This window comes from Schistocerca serialis, chromosome 8 (assembly GCF_023864345.2).
Source record: "Schistocerca serialis cubense isolate TAMUIC-IGC-003099 chromosome 8, iqSchSeri2.2, whole genome shotgun sequence".
Classification (NCBI taxonomy): Eukaryota; Metazoa; Arthropoda; class Insecta; order Orthoptera; family Acrididae; genus Schistocerca; species Schistocerca serialis.
The window spans coordinates 289,308,404-289,328,004 of record NC_064645.1 but is presented as its reverse complement, the minus strand read 5'-3'; the positions used below and the strand labels follow the sequence as shown (position 1 = coordinate 289,328,004).

Sequence of the window (19,601 nt, the reverse complement as noted above, 5' to 3'; positions counted from 1 at the left end):
TTTGAGAACAGATACAAAATTAGTAATAGTAAGCATCATTTTCTTTGGAAGGGGGTGAGGGGAAGGAGTAGCAGTAACAGTTGAAGTAGAAGTAGTAGCAGCAGCAGCAGCAGCAACAGGAGTAGTAGGGCTGATGATGACTACACTGTCAATGCCTCTATACTAGTTAGTAATATTGCTATTGCTACTCACTGTAAAGATGACATGCCGAGTTGCAGAGAGGCACAACGAAAAGACTGCTACACATTTAGGTTTCGGTCAAAGCCTTCTTCAGGAAAAACACACACACACATATTCATTCACACACGCAAGAAAACATCATGCACACATGACCACCATCTCCAGTAACTTGGACCAAGCCGGAGATGGCAGTCTTGTGCGACTGAGGTGTGCTTGCTTGTGTGGGTTAATGTGTGTGCTTTTCCTTTTCTAAAGAGGGCTTTGGTCAAAAGACAACATGTAACAGTGTTTCTGTTGAGGCTGTCTGAAACTCAAGGTGTCATCTTTACGATGAGTAGCAGTCTATATTATTGTTATTCCAACCTGGAGTTTCCACCCATTACCTTCAGGAGGCAAAATAAGGACTACTGTCAGTAAAATAACACAATTTAGCTTTCAGAACTATCAGTTCCTTACTCGAGAAGGAAAGATGGATAGGTCACTCAAACCCCAAGATGACAGGGACCCAACTGTAGTAGCTACACGTCCTGGGATCTGAGTGACTCGACCTTCCTTTTTAACCTGCCCCACTCTTCTCCTGAGAAAGGAACTAATACTTCTGAAAGCTAAAACTGTGGCATAACTTTTATTTTTATATGTGGCTGTCAACAGTACTGAACATTTAAACGCCTAATAGTAAGTACTGCCCAGAAATTCTGTCTCATAATTAATTAGTAAATGTTTTTTCTAATGAAGTCTTAATTTTGTTTCTAAAAAAAGGCATTAATTATACTAGTGCATGTTTGAAATCTATGGTTTACAGTTGGTTAATACAAAAACAGAAATAAAATATTATTTATTATTCTTTTGTTGATGGACAGCATACCTTCAAACGGCCAGCATCGGTTGCGAGTTGTTCAGCCTGCTCTGGCGACAGCAAGCCACGCTGCACGGCCTCCTCGGCAGTCAGCTCAGCTCCTGTTGTAGGATCTCTCACCACAATGGAAGTCGAAACAACTGCTGTCCTGGTCCTCACGACACCATCTGCTGGAATCACTTCAGCTGAAACAGTCAACTGCTCAGCAGTAGGAGCAACAGAGAGGGGTTCTCCCATCACTGCCACTACACCAAATTTGGATGCCTCAGAAAGCGGAATTCGGCGTCCAGCCTTATCTCTATATTCACCTGTGTCCTTATCGATGAAGCCCTTTCTCAGAGCTTCATTGATATTGAGGGATTTTCCAGTGTACGGATCCTTAACTTTGACCATTCTCGGTTCAATCTTGCCCTCCTTTACTGCGGCAAGAAGGTTATCAGTCTTCCCAGTCTGTGTGAAAATCACTAGTGCTGACGATGGATCATACACAATACCAGGTGCGACCTGTAGAGGTTCTATATCATGAACATCTGCACACACCTCTTTAAATGTGTGGGGACGACCAGAACTTGTTACAGATTCTGACACTTCCACTTTGTCTGGGCGACCACTAACTTTAGTCACTTGAATTAGTCGCCGTGAGGACGCACTACTGCTGTCCAACTGAGTAGACACAACTGGGGTAGCTCCTGCCAAGATAACCAATCCATGATCAACAGCCTCCTTCATAGTGATCTTGTTCCCATCTGGTGACACATAATGGCCCGTTGAATCGAGCACGTGTTTTTCCAGAGCACGTGTTACAGTCAGATGGCGTTTGTTGTTGGGATCAATGACAGTGACTGATTCTGGATTTACTATTTGCAGTTTTATACACTCCTCAAAGGAAGCAAGCCTATCAGTACCCGGAATAATAAAAAGCCCTGTCACAGGATCAAACAGTCGCCGCTCTATTGCTTCCGACAGTAGCCATCCATCCCGCGGGAGCTCAAACACCTGTGTATGCTGCTCCAAGTGCAGTTCATCTGTAGGTTTCAATTCTGATGTTGCTGTATGTGTGCTAGGGACTGTTGCCTGGTCTCGTCTACTAACAGACATATCACGGGGAACCTGTGATAGTCCCAAAACCATGTCTTGTCCCATTTCATCTTTTATAAGCTGCTGAGGCTGCTCTGTGCCATTCTTTACATGCGAAGGTGATGTATCACCATATCTGGCTGGCAATGAAGGAGGGAATTTCTCTAAAGATGACTGTAATGCTTCTTTCTGTAAAAACGTAGTTAAATCACTTTCTGTTGGAATATGTCTCGTTGGCGAAGGATGGATTTTAGCCTTCTTAGGAGAGACGGTAATCTTCTTATCAGGGTATGCTTGTTTAGGAGAGGTGCTATGGACATCTACCTCCATCGGGGAAGTTTTTACTTTCTGAGGAGAAGTTGATGAATCTTCACGAACCAACTCTCCTCTCCTTAAAGATTTATCTTCTTTTTCAATGACTGTCACTTTCGTTGAACTTTTATCAACTGTTACTTCCTCCACTGTTGTTTTCGTTGACACAGTTCTGGGAACACGATCTGTAAAAGGAGAGCTGCTATTTTCTTCGGGGACTGACTCTTGTTTACGAAGTGAATCCATTTTATCTGGTAATGTTCCATCTACACAAACTTCTACTTTTTCAGCTGCAATCAATCCTGCATCGACAGCCTCTTCTAGTGTCAGAATTCTACCTGATTCTGGGTCTCGAACTGTTCTATTTTTCTCATCATAAAGCCCACGAATGAGTGCTTCCTGTAATGTCATACGTGGAGATCGGCCATATGCCAAGCTCACTTCTGCTGTAGTGGCTGTCCCAGATGATGTTATAGTGACATATTTCTTTACAGTCTTTGTAACTGTTTGTGTTGTTACAGTGATTGTAAGCATGCTGAGCAACAATGCTGCACCTTCCGCATTGATTAGGCCACATTTCACGGCTTCATTAAATGCCACTGGTTCTCCAGTTTTTGTGTCAAGTGGCAATCCCAATCTGGTGTCAATTTTACCCCTTGCAACAGACTCTAGCACATTCAGTTCTCTGTTACCATCAAAGATTCCAATAGGTCGATTAAGCATCTCGAGAACTTCAGCTCTGATTAATCCTCGTTTTGTTGCTTCAGGAAGTGACACTGCTTCCCCAGTCTTGCTGTTAACAACAACAGAAACTTTACCGCGATTTATCTTCAAGAAATCTTTTGACACAGCTGTATTAAAACTAACAAAGTCTTTTCCATCAGGTTCCTTGAAACCATCAATGTCAAAAATGGATTTTACAGCAACAGAAGTAAGGAGACCGCGATCGGCTGCCTCTGCCATGGAATACACAGCACCCTCAGCAGTGTTAACAAAGCGAGCACCATCTGGTAATACAATGCCATCGCGAAGTGCTTGAGAAAGTGTCACCAGTTCTCCAGACCGTGTGTCTGTTACTGATCGTGCCCAATTGTCATCTAGTGTGCCACACTGCACAGCCTCCGTCAGTGTAAGACGCTTGCGATGAGCTGGTGACCAAATGCAGCCACGTTCATCCAGTAGGTCCAAATCGACAGCATCCTTAAGTGTAGCAGCACGCGAGACGAGTCGCCTGCGGCGTGCTTCACTTAATCGCAATACCTCACCTGATAGACCGTGGTGATAGCGACCACTGGCATCAATAAGACCACGATCTAAGGCAGCAGATAATGTGAGGCGTACGTCTGCAGCAGCGTCCACCACCTCACGCACCTCACCATCCAGTACACCACGAGCGACTGCCTCGGCCAGAGTCAGCCACTCACCAGAGCACCGATCCAGCACACGGCCATCACTATCATCCACCAGTCCATTTGCTAGTGCATCTGACAGTGACAGTGGCAGCCCGGCAACAACCCCGCTCGCCCCTGTTCCCAAAGACCTTGTGTACCTTACCTCTGGTCCCGTTGATGGCACCCCTCTCTCAGCATCTGCTAGTTCTCGCTGGATAGCTTCCAGCAGTGACAGCTGACCAACACCACAAGGGCCGAGGAGACGGGTGGCCAAAGCAGGTTCCACCAAACCACATTTTACAGCTTCCTGTAGTGGAGTCCCTGCCACTTGGCCTGACCGGACATCCAGCACACGTAGCGCAATTGCTTCACCCACAGTCAGTACACGACCTGCCACAGTATAAGTGGCTAGTTATACATAGGGAACCACATAACCAAAAGTTGTAATCCATTAATTTATATTGACCAAGACTAGAGATCTTTACTGCAGATTAGTAACTGAAAGATAACTGGTTCAAAAGTTGCCTTCATTATTGTATTTGTTTCTCAGGAAGAAGGCAAATCACAAAAACCTTTCCTCAACTGAGCACCAAATACACACAAGAATCCAGTTTAAACACAAAATGTGAACTTGACAGGTATGAACTGAAATGCTACAGCATGTGCAAAATTATTTGATATAATTATTGTAATACTGTCACACAGCCATGAAACAAACACTGCATTAAGTGATCCATAATTAAATACACTGAATATTGCTACCATTCAAATAATAATAATAATAATAATAATAAAGAAGAAAAATGAAGGATGGAAAAGAGGAGAATTAAATATCTTGTTGACAATGAGTTCATTAGAGACAGAGCACATCATCTCAATGGGAGAGAACAGGGGAGGTATTTGAACCATAACCTTCCCAAATGTGAGGCCAGTACGCTAACTGCTATGCCAACTTGCTCGAGTCATCATGGGAGGTAATCAGGAAAGCGACAACAGCTAAATCTTGTTTGGGGCCACAGAAAAGTTATTTACTATCCAGTGGCAGAACATATTGCTGAACAAAAGAAAACACTGTTTACAGTGCACCTTGTATTCATAATAGTCTCTATATACTTCATATTTTACGAAACAATTTAGTGTTGTCCTCTTGACGTAAATAGTAATACATAAATCCAGCAAAACACAGAGGTTTTCCATCTTGAAGCCAATATCAAACTGAAGGTTGATTTAAATACCAGTGCTCGACTGGGTGGGACTTATTGTAGGTAGTATATTTTTTCCTGCCATCAACTTCATAACTGGTCCACCCATACAAGTTTGGGGATCACAAGATAAACTGGAATCAAAACCCCTAAACAGATTTACTAATGCTGCTCCATATTCACAATGTACTGAGATGAAACTCTGATAGAAAAGTTTCTACAGCAAACTGGGAATTAAAACTTAGATATTGTGTTTGCAGCGTGGTACTTACTCACATAGCAGTCAAGCCATTAACAAAACACATGCAATTTATTTATATGAAATACGAAAAACAAACTCAGAAAAGGATTCTTACCTGTGGCAGGATCAGTAATTCCAAGGAGATCAGAAACATCTGTTCCCTCATCAGCCTGTCGAATCCTACGTAAAGATCGAATTTCTGAGAAATGCATGCTGCTTCCTCTGCTACTAGGAACTCCTACAGTCTGACTAGGACTACCATCGGTCCCTCCCACACCTGGACGACCTCCATCTACTTCTGTTGCCTGTCTCTTTGGAGCAGGTGATCCATCACGAGATCCTCGAGTGGTCACCGTAATTTTGCTGCCATCCCTCATCTCTTGGTACCTGAAATGATTTATTATGTTTTTCCTTAAAATGAAACAAGCAGTCTCTAAAGGTGTATGTCTACTTGCAACAAAAGAAAAAAAGTACCTGCTTCTGCATCATGATTTTAAATCAGGAGGGGAGGGGAGGGGGGAGAGAGAGAAGTAACCTTTGTCAATGTAAAATTCTTATGAAAATAAATGATAAACCAACTGAGCCAATGATTGTAATCATGAGCCCAACCTACATGGCTGAGAGAAGTCCAATTCAGAAGAAGATTTGGAAAGGGGGGGATGGGGGGTGGTGGTTTACATAGAGGGGGAGGAAGGTGGGAGGGAGTAATGTTTTTCGACCAGCCACCGCCACCACTAAACAAGAAAACAAATGTCTTAGAATTAAAAGGGGAGCTCTACCAACACAGAAAAAAATTAAATAAACTGATTATTCATTTCAGTGTTACCTAAAATAGAGGAGAGATTTTGCGCTAAGCCGATGGCTACCCTGTCGTTAGTAAGCAAATTTGAAATACTTAAAGTAATGTGCCACAAGCAACTGAGTTTTCCATTTGTGCAAGACTGCCACGTTTTTTAGTGTAGTTCATAATCGAATTCAGGTTAAACTGACATTTTTGTGCCACGTCATAGACCTTGATTTGGGTCTCTGTTGCATTTTTCACTGCATAAGCACAACTTCTGTAGGGGAAAAAATGGCTTCTACCACATCAACTGAAAATCATTTATGACGCTCAATAGACTGGTTTCAATAGTGTTTTTCTTTACTTACAATAATGGACAAGTACAATTATTAAAATCAACATATAGATGTCAATATTGACAACATATTTCTTACTTTGTAGTATACTGTCTGCTGTTAAACTGAGATTCTTCCGTAGACTCATATATATTAAATTCTGTTCGGAATGTTTTGAGGTCCCTTGGTTCCATCTGTGACACCAGTACCTGAAAGATGAGGAAGTAATAAGCGTATGAGTTAGCAATCATAATTTACTTTATAGTAAGAATGCCTCGTTTCATTTTCTTGTTGAACAGACATAAAAGATGATTTGAAAGAAAAAGCCTGAAGGACAAATAAGGAACTATAGTCATAAGGTAAAGAGAAAAAGCAACCACTCTCTGTATAGCTAACTCATTCAGTGGGCAATAGGTATTTAAAAAGGAGAGAGATTGAAATCATGGTTACTAGAATATATGGTGTGGATCACGGGTATGTATGCTATAGCAGGCTGTGTTACTGACAGCGTAACCCACCAGCCACTACTCAGTAGCTCGTCATTGCCATTAATTTATTGTGATGTCATTCCATTTTTGAGCGAGTACAAGTAAGTGTGAGTTCTTATCAATGACAGTCAATTATATGTAAAGTTGTGCTACCATTATTAGTGTATTGAGAGCTTCTGAGAAAATGTTCTGAATTATTTCCAGTTTAAAATAATGGATTCCATGTTACCACAAGGTATAGTAAGAACTTCAGAGAACAAAAAAGTTTGGAATTAAGTTTCATATATTTCCTAACAATAAAGAGGCGAAAATCAAAATGGATAAATGCTTTTAAACAAGATGGTTTGTTTTCAGTTGTTAATGCTTATGTGTACTCAATACATCTTGTTGATTCGGTTTATGAAAGGGAGCTGAAAAGTGAGCTGTTGAATCTTCCTCGGAAGTGCAAACTGATGGCTCATGTTTCAGCTGTTTCAGCTACAGAGTTGATTTAGTAATGGGCTCAATAATGAGAAATTCGAGCACAGAAGTGAAGCTACCATAAAAAATGTACAACTAATGAAGAAACCACAAGCAGAAGAAAACATAATATTAAACAATGCAGTAAATGCTATAATTCGGGTTTGTGACAATAATTAAAAACTATGGAAAAAGAAATAAAAGAACTTAGGAAAAAGAATACAGATTTACAGGTTCATCCCCCTTAGTGTAACGCTGAGTTACTAAAAAATAAAACTTTTCAAAAAGTGATTGACTGTTCTTTCTCTGTTGATGATAACTGGCTATGAGAGGGTGGTGTACAAATTGGTCAGCTGAAGAAATTGCAAGGCTGTAACTTAACGTTATATTGTGTCAAGGACATAAAAGCGTCTTCCTATTGAAAATACTATTAAAAGAAGACTCTGGCACTTAGTGTGAATGTGAACCTAAAAGTGAAAGGTAGGCAGGTGTTACTTCAGAAAAGGGCCTTTAGGCCGAATGCTAAAACATATAGCATTTTTGTTGTGCCTGTCTGTGACTCAGTGTCTCCTCTATACTTTCCACAATATTGTTGAAAAATTTAGCTAAGAGTTTAGTGATGCCAAATTATACAATCCTAATCAAGGAAAAAGGGGACCGAACGTTTATAAACGATGTTGCGAAAATACATGAAAAAACTTGCCAATAAATCTCTCAAAGAAGTTCTAGAAATATATACTGGTGTGTATGCTCTAATTAATAACTATTAGTGTTAATCTATTGAATTTCAAAATATAATACTTCAAAGGCTTAATTTTTTACGAAGTGTAGATTCACTTTCATGTTCACAGTTATAATAGCATGTTCAAAACCAGAAATTATGATTTTATGGTGACTAATTTTACCATAAAGTTCTTAATATAGAGTCAGCCAGAAAACAAAATATTTCCACAAAATTTTCGACTTTCACATCCTCTAGAAACTCGTGCAAATTTGAACTGCATGTTGTTGTCAGCAGGATGTCACAACTGCACTAACTGTGTCTTGTATGGCTCCATATGAAAACCCTTGCTTCAATAACTTCAAGTAAATTGCTTGCTTGCAAAGTACATTTCACATATGTTAAATAATTTTGTATCCAAAAGGTATTGAAAACCTACAATTTTCCATTTGCAGTTACAATAATCTTCTATGAATTTTTGGTGTTACTATTAAATTTCTTTATTATGAGGAAATAGCTGCCTGTTGAGCACACACTGGAATATAGTCTCAGTTAATAATTTATTCATAATTTGCATACAGTGCTATTGTCTATAATGTCCTACTGACAAGCAATAATGCCACTACAGGTTCATATTGAACTTCTACACAGAGGATTCCATACTTCGAGCTACTCTATGTCCAGAAACATTGCAAATGTGTTTCTATCTTTTGTATCTTGCAACAAATAAAAATCTGACATCTCTTTTCCTTGGCCCTCCACATTACATTTCATGTTTATTCAAACTACAACATAGGATATAAACAAAATTACATGCACAGAAATTACCTGCACTGAAGGTTCGTTGGAGCACAAAGTTGCAATCTGTTTCAATCGATCGTACAGCAGAGACAGCAGTGCTCGGTAGCGGTGGTTGAGTGCATCCAGCTGCGCAGCAACAGCAGTTGCACCAGGAATGCGGTCAGCACGATTGTCTCCATTGGATCTGCCTCTCCCAATCACTGTGTCCATGCTTGGGTGAACCTCATCAACCAGCCACGACGCATAGTGCTGCAGGCGCAGGTCGTAGATCTGCGGGTGTGCGGGGCCGGCCGCATGTTAGTCAGGTTAGTTGGCCCCTCACCTCAGTCAGTCATGCCATCACCAACCCATGAATGAATATGGAGTGCCACCCAATGTATTTCCCCAATATGACATACATCAAAAAATGAACCAGTGATCCTCATGTGAAATCCAAAAATTCTCATTCTTTTCTCTTTATTTTCTTTGCATTGATTCTTAGACTGTTCTGCACTGTAATGTACATTATCAGCAGTTTTTTTTAAAGCAACTCAAACGAACAGTTACTGAAAAGAATTTGTTGGATATATCCATCAAAATTACAAAACTACTCTTTATGAATGTCAATTTTGTCACATGAGGAGCGCATCTATATAATCTGTTAAATGTTTTTACATCAGGAATAATAAAACTGCATGAAAATGTGTAACTCATTTCTTAATGACAAAACAGTAGTTAAATGTTTGGCTAGTTGTTAACTATCAGCTTTCTAAGCTACGCATTTTGATGCAGTAGGTAGAACTTTGAAAAGAATTTTAAATCATTACACTTTCACATAATTTGAAGTTTGTATGTGTTATATACTCATAAAAACTGTGAAAAACAAGAAGACAGAGTGGGAAGATGGTGCAAATCCCAAACACATTCTAGGAACCATCACCAAACACAAGAAATATACCACAATATCCATAAATGATCAACAACACTATACAGTATTGAATATAATGAACAAGTTCATTAAAAATTTCATGAATGAGAACAGAAGTGTACGAAAATTTGAAAATACTAAGCCAAAACAATGAGTATACAAGCTAAAATTATGAAGTGAAGAAAATCTCAAGCACAAAATAAAAAAATAAAAAAAAAAAAAAACAGGATTCAAATGAAGGAAGACTCTGGTATTAAATGTAAAATTCAAAGTTCATGGACCATAGTGTGTTATTTAATTTTTTAAACATTTCATTTCTGCAGTGCAAGAGGCCACCATTCACAAAATAATTATGTTTATTTAATTCCCCCCCCCCACTCCGCCCTCCTGACAGCAAAATTATGTTGTTATCATGAATAGATTTTGTGTACACAGGAGGATGAATTATGACCTTATGACCTTCTGTTGTGTTTGTTCCTTCTTCGCAGCAAGCAAGCGAGAAGAGTGCAGCATAGTGGAAACGTCTGTCACCACTTATACTTCACTCTCCTATAGATATAATCAAAGGGCAAACACAGTGAAAGGGGAAAAATGCAAATCACTTGTAAACAATCTGATCATGCCAACAGTATCAGTGTACTGCATGACGCTAATGAGAATCTGTGGCGTTTCCAGAACAGTGTCAGCATTTTGATGTAACTGAATAATACATTGGTCTAAAAATGTGAAATACCATTTTTATAAATTGCAAAAAGACAGATCATCAATAACTAGATCGGCTTGCCACTACTTATCTTGGAGAAACCAAATTCCAGTACTGTCAGCAGACATATTTCATAGTTTTTTTGTTTTTAATTTGCGTATGTTTTTATCAGCAGTACTGGAATTTCACCTCATGGGGGTGCATAAAGGCCGGCCATTCTGTGTCTTTGTAATTTTATAAATCATTTGGAAGATGATATCTGACTAATATGATCAAAAATAAATTTAAAAAGTGGTGATTTAGAATACTGAACATTTAGACTCCACATGAACTGAACTGATGTACACGAAAGAAAGGTTAACATGATGATAAATATTGCGCCTAATAGATTAGCATTATCTTCAAATACGCATCTAACATTATTTTAGCTCACCCACTATTACACCATATATCAATTAACTGACAGGCAAAGCAACAACATAGGTGTTGTGTTTCCCTAAGAGTAATCATAATAATGAGGTTATGTTTGAGAATATTAACAGAATGTTACTACTACCCACAAAAATGTTTTTGAAGTTAAGTTCTAAAGGCATGTAACAGAGTGTCAGTAGGTATATGGCATTAGATATCTGTATAGGTTATAGTATGTACAATTACTATTTACAAATAGTAAATCCACTCACACCACACACATTCAAAACATGAAGGTGGACTCAAAACCTTGTAGAATTATAACTACAGTCTCTAACAGCTGCCTGGTGTTTTGATGCCACATGTTGCATTTTCTACATCGCTAGTAATCTGAAAACCTAATATAAAACCTAGCCAATTACCTGTGTTGTGCCATAAAACTCACCTTCGCTTCCCGGATAAATCGCCCACCAACAACATTGACCTGCTCAATTGCTGGTGCTTTCTCCAATACATTGTTGTACAGCACCTGTGACAAATGGAAAAACAATTAATGAAATTAAAAATTTTAATTTCTGTAGATAATAGTACAAATTATTTCTTTATTTATCTCATAATTTTACTCGAAGTAGTGAAAGAGCTAATAGCAGCTTTGCAGTATGAGAAATACCTTTCAAAAATTTTTGACTAGGAGAAAAAAACTGCTTTATTTCCCGAAGCAAGTATCCCTTATAATTCTGATACAAATCGTTTCACCAAATGATATGAATATGTTCATGTCATAAATAAATGGAACTCTCAAGTGAGTGTTAACCGCTATATTTCTAAAATCACAATCCATTATTTTTTCAACAGTCAATCAAGCAATGAAAATAAAGATAAGGAACCTTAACGCAAATGTGTCCGGTATATGCCTCTCTGATCATAGCTGGGTAGTCTCCATTTTTAGACTGTTTTCTAGACTTATTCAAGAGGAAACAACCTGTTCTTGTTATGCTGCAGCTCTTTGGAACTAGATACCAAAATGTTTCATCTTAAGCAAAGCTTTACACATTCAAACTTTACTCAGTACCACTCTTACTAACTCAATTTAATACTTCATTAATATAGTAAGATTAATTAAATGGAATGAAATTTTTACTAACTAGATACCTGTCAGCAAGAGAAAAAAGGCATATAAATAAGCTGACTTGTTAATTTTATGTGATATTAGAGGCAAAAAAATGCATAATCAAATAGTCACAATGTGTGGAACCACTACGTACAAAAACAATTTGACAGTTCTTTTTGTTATGCCTGGCTGCGACTCAATGTCTCCTCCATACAGAGAGTACCAATCTATGCTTTTCAGAATATTGTTATGAGTTTCAGTGAAAACAGATGGGGCTGCTTATAGAAAGTTAATGTTCATCTTTCAGTTCAGAAAGTGCACAGTGCTACAAACTAGAAGGATGACACATACTAATTTGGAAGCTGTAAAAAAAAAAAATTCCACTACAACCCCCCCTCCTCCCCCCTCCAACACACACACACACACACACACACACACACACACACACACACACACATACACATACACACACACACACACACACACACACACACACACACAAATATATTTACAGTATTTAATGATATCACATCTATGGGTGACTTACAAATGGCATCAGAAGCATCCACCCCAATCAATCAAACCATCATGCTAGCTGAAATGGCATCAGAATTTTATGTCAGCAACTGTCACATGTGTGTACATGTTGAGGGCGAGTTGTGGATATTGTCCATAGAATGTGGAAGCAAAAGGACTCACTGTAAAACCTTTGTTTCAAGTCACAGCACTTGAGCTGAAGAAAAGGGTAATGGCTTGATTAGTGGAGTCTTAGTACTTTTTTTTTCTGACCTATCACCAGATTCAGGCAGAGTGGCAGATGCCAAGTAGCTGAACATGCTGCTCATCAAATAAGACAATGTGTGGTGAATTGCTTCTCAATGTATGTTCTCTCTTGTCACTTTTTCCCTTCCAAACAACAAAGAAAAATGATAAACATGAATAAAGCCTTGGCATTCAAGGCAAACACATTTGTTTGGATCCCAACTCTTCCACGAATACACCATCATCCACACCTCAGCCAATACTGAGCATAATTACCCCACCAGCCTAGTTCAAAAGCAGATTTCCAAGGCCACCGTATCCAGTCCTCATACTGCTGATCCCTCCAAAAAACAACTTCAGAGCACATCACCTGTCACTCAGTATTATCTTGGTCTGAAATTTAGTAATCACCTACTTCAACAAGGCTGTGACTTCCTTTTAAAATCATGTCCTGAAATGAGATTCATTCTTTCTGAGATTTTGCTCTCACACCAAGAGTAGCTTTTCAATCTTCGCAATATCTTTGTCAGATCCTACGCTGCTCCTGCACCCGTCTCCCTACATTATGGCTCCTACCCCTGTGACCGTCCCCACTACAAGACTTGCACTATGCATCCTCCTACTACCACCTATGCCAGCACCATAACTGGCAAAACATACACTATCAAAAGGAGAGTCACCTATGAAATGACACGTCTTATACAAGCTGTTATGTAAACACTGTTCACCATTTTACATTGGCACGACTACCAACAGACTATCAGTTAGGATGAATGGGCTTAGGCAGAGGGTGTACTCTGGCAACACACAATATCCTGTTGTAGAGCATGTTCTACAACATGACAGTCATGTCCTCAGAGGCCACTTCACCACATGCGCCATCTGTATTCTTCCCCCAGACACCAGTTTCTCAGAACTCCACAGAGCGGAACTAGCGCTACAATCTGTCCTTGGTTCCCACCACCCAACTGGCTTAATTTATGTTAATTCCGTCTATCTCAACATTTCTTCACTTCTACATCTTTCATTTTCTTACCAGTGTATTTTTCGCTGTCCCCCTCCTACCTCTGTTACGTACAATGCACTTTGCTTTTCAATCCTATTAACTCATGCATGTTGTTTTAGCAGTAACCTCTGTATTGCATATTACCCTTTCTTCCACCTTGAAGCTCTCAGGTTTTCATATCTCATCCAGTCCCCAATAATTAGTCTTTCCTTCACATCCTGTCTAGTAAGCCTCCCCTGACCCACGGCTTGGGGTGACTTTTCCAAAACCTACCCCTTTTCCTAGATCTCTCCAGTTCTGTTCTTTCAGACCTCTTCCTTGCTCTTCAATTCTTCTGCCAGAAAAAGAAGCCACTTGGTCTGAAAGCTTGCTTAATTATAACCTCCTTTTATATGTGTATTCCACTAAAGCTTGGTGAGTAGATATTTTTATCCATCTAGTTAAATTATATTGTCAAAAAATGATGGTTTTCACTGTTATAAACATGAACACATAAGGGAGATGGGAAAAGGGTAGGAGGAAGAAGGGGCGATGTGTGAGAGAAAGTCTGCAACATTGGCAACGTATCATTGTGTATTGTTCTTTGTACAACTGTGTCTTTATATCTACGGATTTTAGACTGAGTACTTTCATTTGCAGTTTATGCCACTGCATTTGTGCCATGAGCTGAACACAATGTTAGACAGAGACAGAAATGTTCAGGGATAAAACAATGTACATCAGTTACAAAAGACACAGAAACATTTCTACAGAGAAACAGTTTCATAAATACACAAATGAAGTTCTTACTCGTGTTGGTTCCAACTGCTCCTTCGCACGGTCTTCAATTGGAGCAAGACCACTTAGTTTTCCATAGCTCTCATCCACCCATGCAACCTCTTTCTCATACGAGTTGCTGTATGTCTGCAGCAATCCATAAGCAGCTTCGCAGCTGCGCAATCTGAAAAACCAAGGCAAACACAGACAAGCATTAACATTATGCTGATAAAGTCCCTTGTCTAATGCTACAATACTCTTCATTCAGTAGAATACACTGATGTGATGGGAATGAACCATGAACCATGGACCTTGCCGTTGGTGGGGAGGCTTGCGTGCCTCAGCGATACAGATAGCCGTACCGTAGGTGCAACCACAACGGAGGGGTATCTGTTGAGAGGCCAGACAAACGTATGGTTCCTGAAGAGGGGCAGCAGCCTTTTCAGTAGTTGCAAGGGCAACAGTCTGGATGATTGACTGATCTGGCCTTGTAACAATAACCAAAACGGCCTTGCTGTGCTGGTACTGCGAACGGCTGAAAGCAAGGGGAAACTACAGCCGTAATTTTTCCCGAGGGCATGCAGCTTTACTGTATGATTACATGATGATGGCGTCCTCTTGGGTAAAATATTCCGGAGGTAAAATAGTCCCCCATTCGGATCTCCGGGCGGGGACTACTCAAGAGGATGTCGTTATCAGGAGAAAGAAAACTGGCGTTCTACGGATCGGAGCGTGGAATGTCAGATCCCTTAATCGGGCAGGTAGGTTAGAAAATTTAAAAAGGGAAATGGATAGGTTGAAGTTAGATATAGTGGGAATTAGTGAAGTTCGGTGGCAGGAGGAACAAGACTTCTGGTCAGGTGACTACAGGGTTATAAACACAAAATCAAATAGGGGTAATGCAGGAGTAGGTTTAATAATGAATAGGAAAATAGGAATGCGGGTAAGCTACTACAAACAGCATAGTGAACGCATTATTGTGGCCAAGATAGATACGAAGCCCACACCTACTACAGTAGTACAAGTTTATATGCCAACTAGCTCTGCAGATGACGAAGAAATTGAAGGAATGTATGATGAAATAAAAGAAATTATTCAGATTGTGAAGGGAGACGAAAATTTAATAGTCATGGGTGACTGGAATTCGAGTGTAGGAAAAGGGAGAGAAGGAAACATAGTAGGTGAATATGGATTGGGGGACAGAAATGAAAGAGGAAGCCGCCTGGTAGAATTTTGCACAGAGCATAACTTAATCATAACTAACACTTGGTTTAAGAATCATGAAAGAAGGTTGTATACATGGAAGAACCCTGGAGATACTAAAAGGTATCAGATAGATTATATAATGGTAAGACAGAGATTTAGGAACCAGGTTTTAAATTGTAAGACATTTCCAGGGGCAGATGTGGACTCTGACCACAATCTATTGGTTATGACCTGTAGATTAAAACTGAAGAAACTGCAAAAAGGTGGGAATTTAAGGAGATGGGACCTGGATAAACTGAAAGAACCAGAGGTTGTACAGAGATTCAGGGAGAGCATAAGGGAGCAATTGACAGGAATGGGGGAAATAAATACAGTAGAAGAAGAATGGGTAGCTTTGAGGGATGAAGTAGTGAAGGTAGCAGAGGATCAAGTAGGTAAAAAGACGAGGGCTAGTAAAAATCCTTGGGTAACAGAAGAAATATTGAATTTAATTGATGAAAGGAGAAAATATAAAAATGCAGTAAGTGAAACAGGCAAAAAGGAATACAAACGTCTCAAAAATGAGATCGACAGGAAGTGCAAAATGGCTAAGCAGGGATGGCTAGAGGACAAATGTAAGGATGTAGAGGCCTATCTCACTAGGGGTAAGATAGATACCGCCTACAGGAAAATTAAAGAGACCTTTGGAGATCAGAGAACGACTTGTATGAATATCAAGAGCTCAGATGGAAACCCAGTTCTAAGCAAAGAAGGGAAAGCAGAAAGGTGGAAGGAGTATATAGAGGGTCTATACAAGGGCGATGTACTTGAGGACAATATTATGGAAATGGAAGAGGATGTAGATGAAGATGAAATGGGAGATACGATACTGCGTGAAGAGTTTGACAGAGCACTGAAAGACCAAAGTCGAAACAAGGCCCCCGGAGTAGACAATATTCCATTGGAACTACTGACGGCCGTGGGAGAGCCAGTCCTGACAAAACTCTACCATCTGGTGAGCAAGATGTATGAAACAGGTGAAATACCCTCAGACTTCAAGAAGAATATAATAATTCCAATCCCGAAGAAAGCAGGTGTAGACAGATGTGAAAATTACCGAACTATCAGCTTAATAAGTCACAGCTGCAAAATACTAACACGAATTCTTTACAGACGAATGGAAAAACTAGTAGAAGCCAACCTCGGGGAAGATCAGTTTGGATTCCGTAGAAACACTGGAACACGTGAGGCAATACTGACCTTACGACTTATCTTAGAAGAAAGATTAAGGAAAGGCAAACCTACGTTTCTAGCATTTGTAGACTTAGAGAAAGCTTTTGACAATGTTGACTGGAATACTCTCTTTCAAATTCTAAAGGTGGCAGGGGTAAAATACAGGGAGCGAAAGGCTATTTACAACTTGTACAGAAACCAGATGGCAGTTATAAGAGTCGAGGGACATGAAAGGGAAGCAGTGGTTGGGAAGGGAGTAAGACAGGGTTGTAGCCTCTCCCCGATGTTGTTCAATCTGTATATTGAGCAAGCAGTAAAGGAAACAAAAGAAAAATTCGGGGTAGGTATTAAAATTCATGGAGGAGAAATAAAAACTTTGAGGTTCGCCGATGACATTGTAATTCTGTCAGAGACAGCAAAGGACTTGGAAGAGCAGTTGAATGGAATGGACAGTGTCTTGAAAGGAGGATATAAGATGAACATCAACAAAAGCAAAACAAGGATAATGGAATGTAGGCTAATTAAGTCGGGTGATGCTGAGGGAATTAGATTAGGAAATGAGGCACTTAAAGTAGTAAAGGAGTTTTGCTATTTGGGGAGCAAAATAACTGATGATGGTCGAAGTAGAGAGGATATAAAATGTAGGCTGGCAATGGCAAGGAAAGCGTTTCTGAAGAAGAGAAATTTGATAACATCCAGTATTGATTTAAGTGTCAGGAAGTCATTTCTGAAAGTATTCGTATGGAGTGTAGCCATGTATGGAAGTGAAACATGGACGATAAATAGTTTGGACAAGAAGAGAATAGAAGCTTTCGAAATGTGGTGCTACAGAAGAATGCTGAAGATTAGATGGGTAGATCACATAACTAATGAGGAAGTATTGAATAGGATTGGGGAGAAGAGAAGTTTGTGGTGCAACTTGACCAGAAGAAGGGATCGGTTGGTAGGACATGTTCTGAGGCATCAAGGGATGACCAATTTAGTATTGGAGGGCAGCGTGGAGGGTAAAAATCGTAGAGGGAGACCAAGAGATGAATACACTAAGCAGATTCAGAAGGATGTAGGTTGCAGTAGGTACTGGGAGATGAAAAAGCTTGCACAGGATAGAGTAGCATGGAGAGCTGCATCAAACCAGTCTCAGGACTGAAGACCACAACAACAACAACATGGGAATGAACTCTTTAGACAGTTTACAAAAACTTACTCACATGAAATTATAAACTGACTGGAACTAACTTGTGTGTTGGTTTTTGTTAACTATAATTATTATTCACGTATGGGCCCAATAGGACCACAGAAGGTACAATCCATGAATGTTGCTTTTGATGGTTGGCCTTCCTTTGTGTCCAAATTTGTTTCATCCTTTTAAAACAAAGTCTCTTTGTTTCATCAGACTACAGTGCTCCAGTCCATTTTCTAATTTCCCTCTGCCAAATTTTCCGATTAAATATCTTTTACCTGAATGTTTTTGTATCCGTAACGTCTGCCTGAGTTATAGCAGCTACTTTAAGATCCTCCTTAATTGCAGTGATCCATTTAAATGGCTCAGTTTTGGCCTTACTTCTGTTTTTGTAGAATTCTACTATTTGTTTTGTCAACCTAGTGGGTGCCATTCTTTTAATGTGCCCGTAAAATTTAAGTCTTTGTTTACTCATTTCACCATGTATGTCTGCATATTCTTCTATTTCTTTACTACTTCTCACCCTACACGTTTCTCCATTAGTAATTTTCAGGCCTAATATTTTCCTAATAATTTTTCTTTCTTTCGAATTTCAGACATTCAGGTTTGATTACAGTGCTGTTTTGTTGCTTAAGTATTCTGCATTTACAAAGTGATTTTTTACTATAAATATTTTGTGTTAATCTGAAAGCAGTTGCCATTTTTTGACAGCGGACTTAATTTGCAGCTTTTTCCAGACTATTTTCTTGTATGATGTCCCCCAAGTATTTAAACTGAGAAACTCTTTTTATTTTTCCATATTTCGTGTTCAAAAAATTGGTGCTTGTTTGTTGCATGTCATATAGTCCGTTTTTTCAAATGATATTTGCAGTCCTACTTTTTCTGCAACATCTTAAAGAACTTCAATTTGTTTTTGAGCTGTCGTAATATCCCTAGTTAAAGTTGCCAGATCATCTGCAGCCATGAGGCAACCTACTCTAATATCACTTCTACCTAACTGATTGATCTATATTTTGACTCAACTTTTGATTTTACCATTCTGTAATTATCTTTCCCAAAACAAAGTTAAACAGTAATGGGGAAAGTCCACCTCCCTGTGTAACACCACTCTTTATTTCAAATGGTTCAGAAATTTTTCTCATGAATTTAACTTTAATGTTAGTGTCAGTTAACATTCCTTAATCAGTGTTAGAGTTTTACTATCCAGTCCTTGTTCCTTTAAAATCTGGAAAACAGATTCACGATCAACTGAATGGTAAACCTTTTTAAAAAATCCACACAGCTACATATAATATTGTTACAAGAAATCCTTTGTTGCCTAAGGATTAGTTTTAAATTAGGAATTTGTTCCAGACAGGATCTGTTTGGTCTGCAGCCTACTTGGTATTTGCCAGTTTTAGGTTCCAATTGTTCTTGGGCTTGATCAAGTACACAGCAAGACAATTTTGTATATTACTAGGAGAAGAGAGATTCTTCGGTAATTATCAATACCAGCTGTATTCC

At 39.3% G+C, this 19,601-nt stretch overlaps 1 protein-coding gene across 14 annotated transcripts in view; it reads right to left on the bottom strand.

Moving 5' to 3' along the window:
• The window catches only part of LOC126416114 (microtubule-actin cross-linking factor 1), a 1,003,027-nt gene that overhangs the window by 196,102 nt on the left and 787,324 nt on the right, over positions 1-19,601 (bottom strand). For all 14 annotated transcript variants that reach the window (XM_050083628.1, XM_050083630.1, XM_050083635.1 and 11 more), the window contains exons 23-28: positions 14,534-14,684; positions 11,311-11,394; positions 8,872-9,114; positions 6,475-6,584; positions 5,375-5,646; positions 1,046-4,206 (exon numbers count right to left, since the gene is read on the bottom strand). In XM_050083628.1, coding sequence (XP_049939585.1) covers positions 1,046-4,206; positions 5,375-5,646; positions 6,475-6,584; positions 8,872-9,114; positions 11,311-11,394; positions 14,534-14,684 — 4,021 coding nt within the window. The remainder of the gene's footprint in view (positions 1-1,045; positions 4,207-5,374; positions 5,647-6,474; positions 6,585-8,871; positions 9,115-11,310; positions 11,395-14,533; positions 14,685-19,601) is intronic.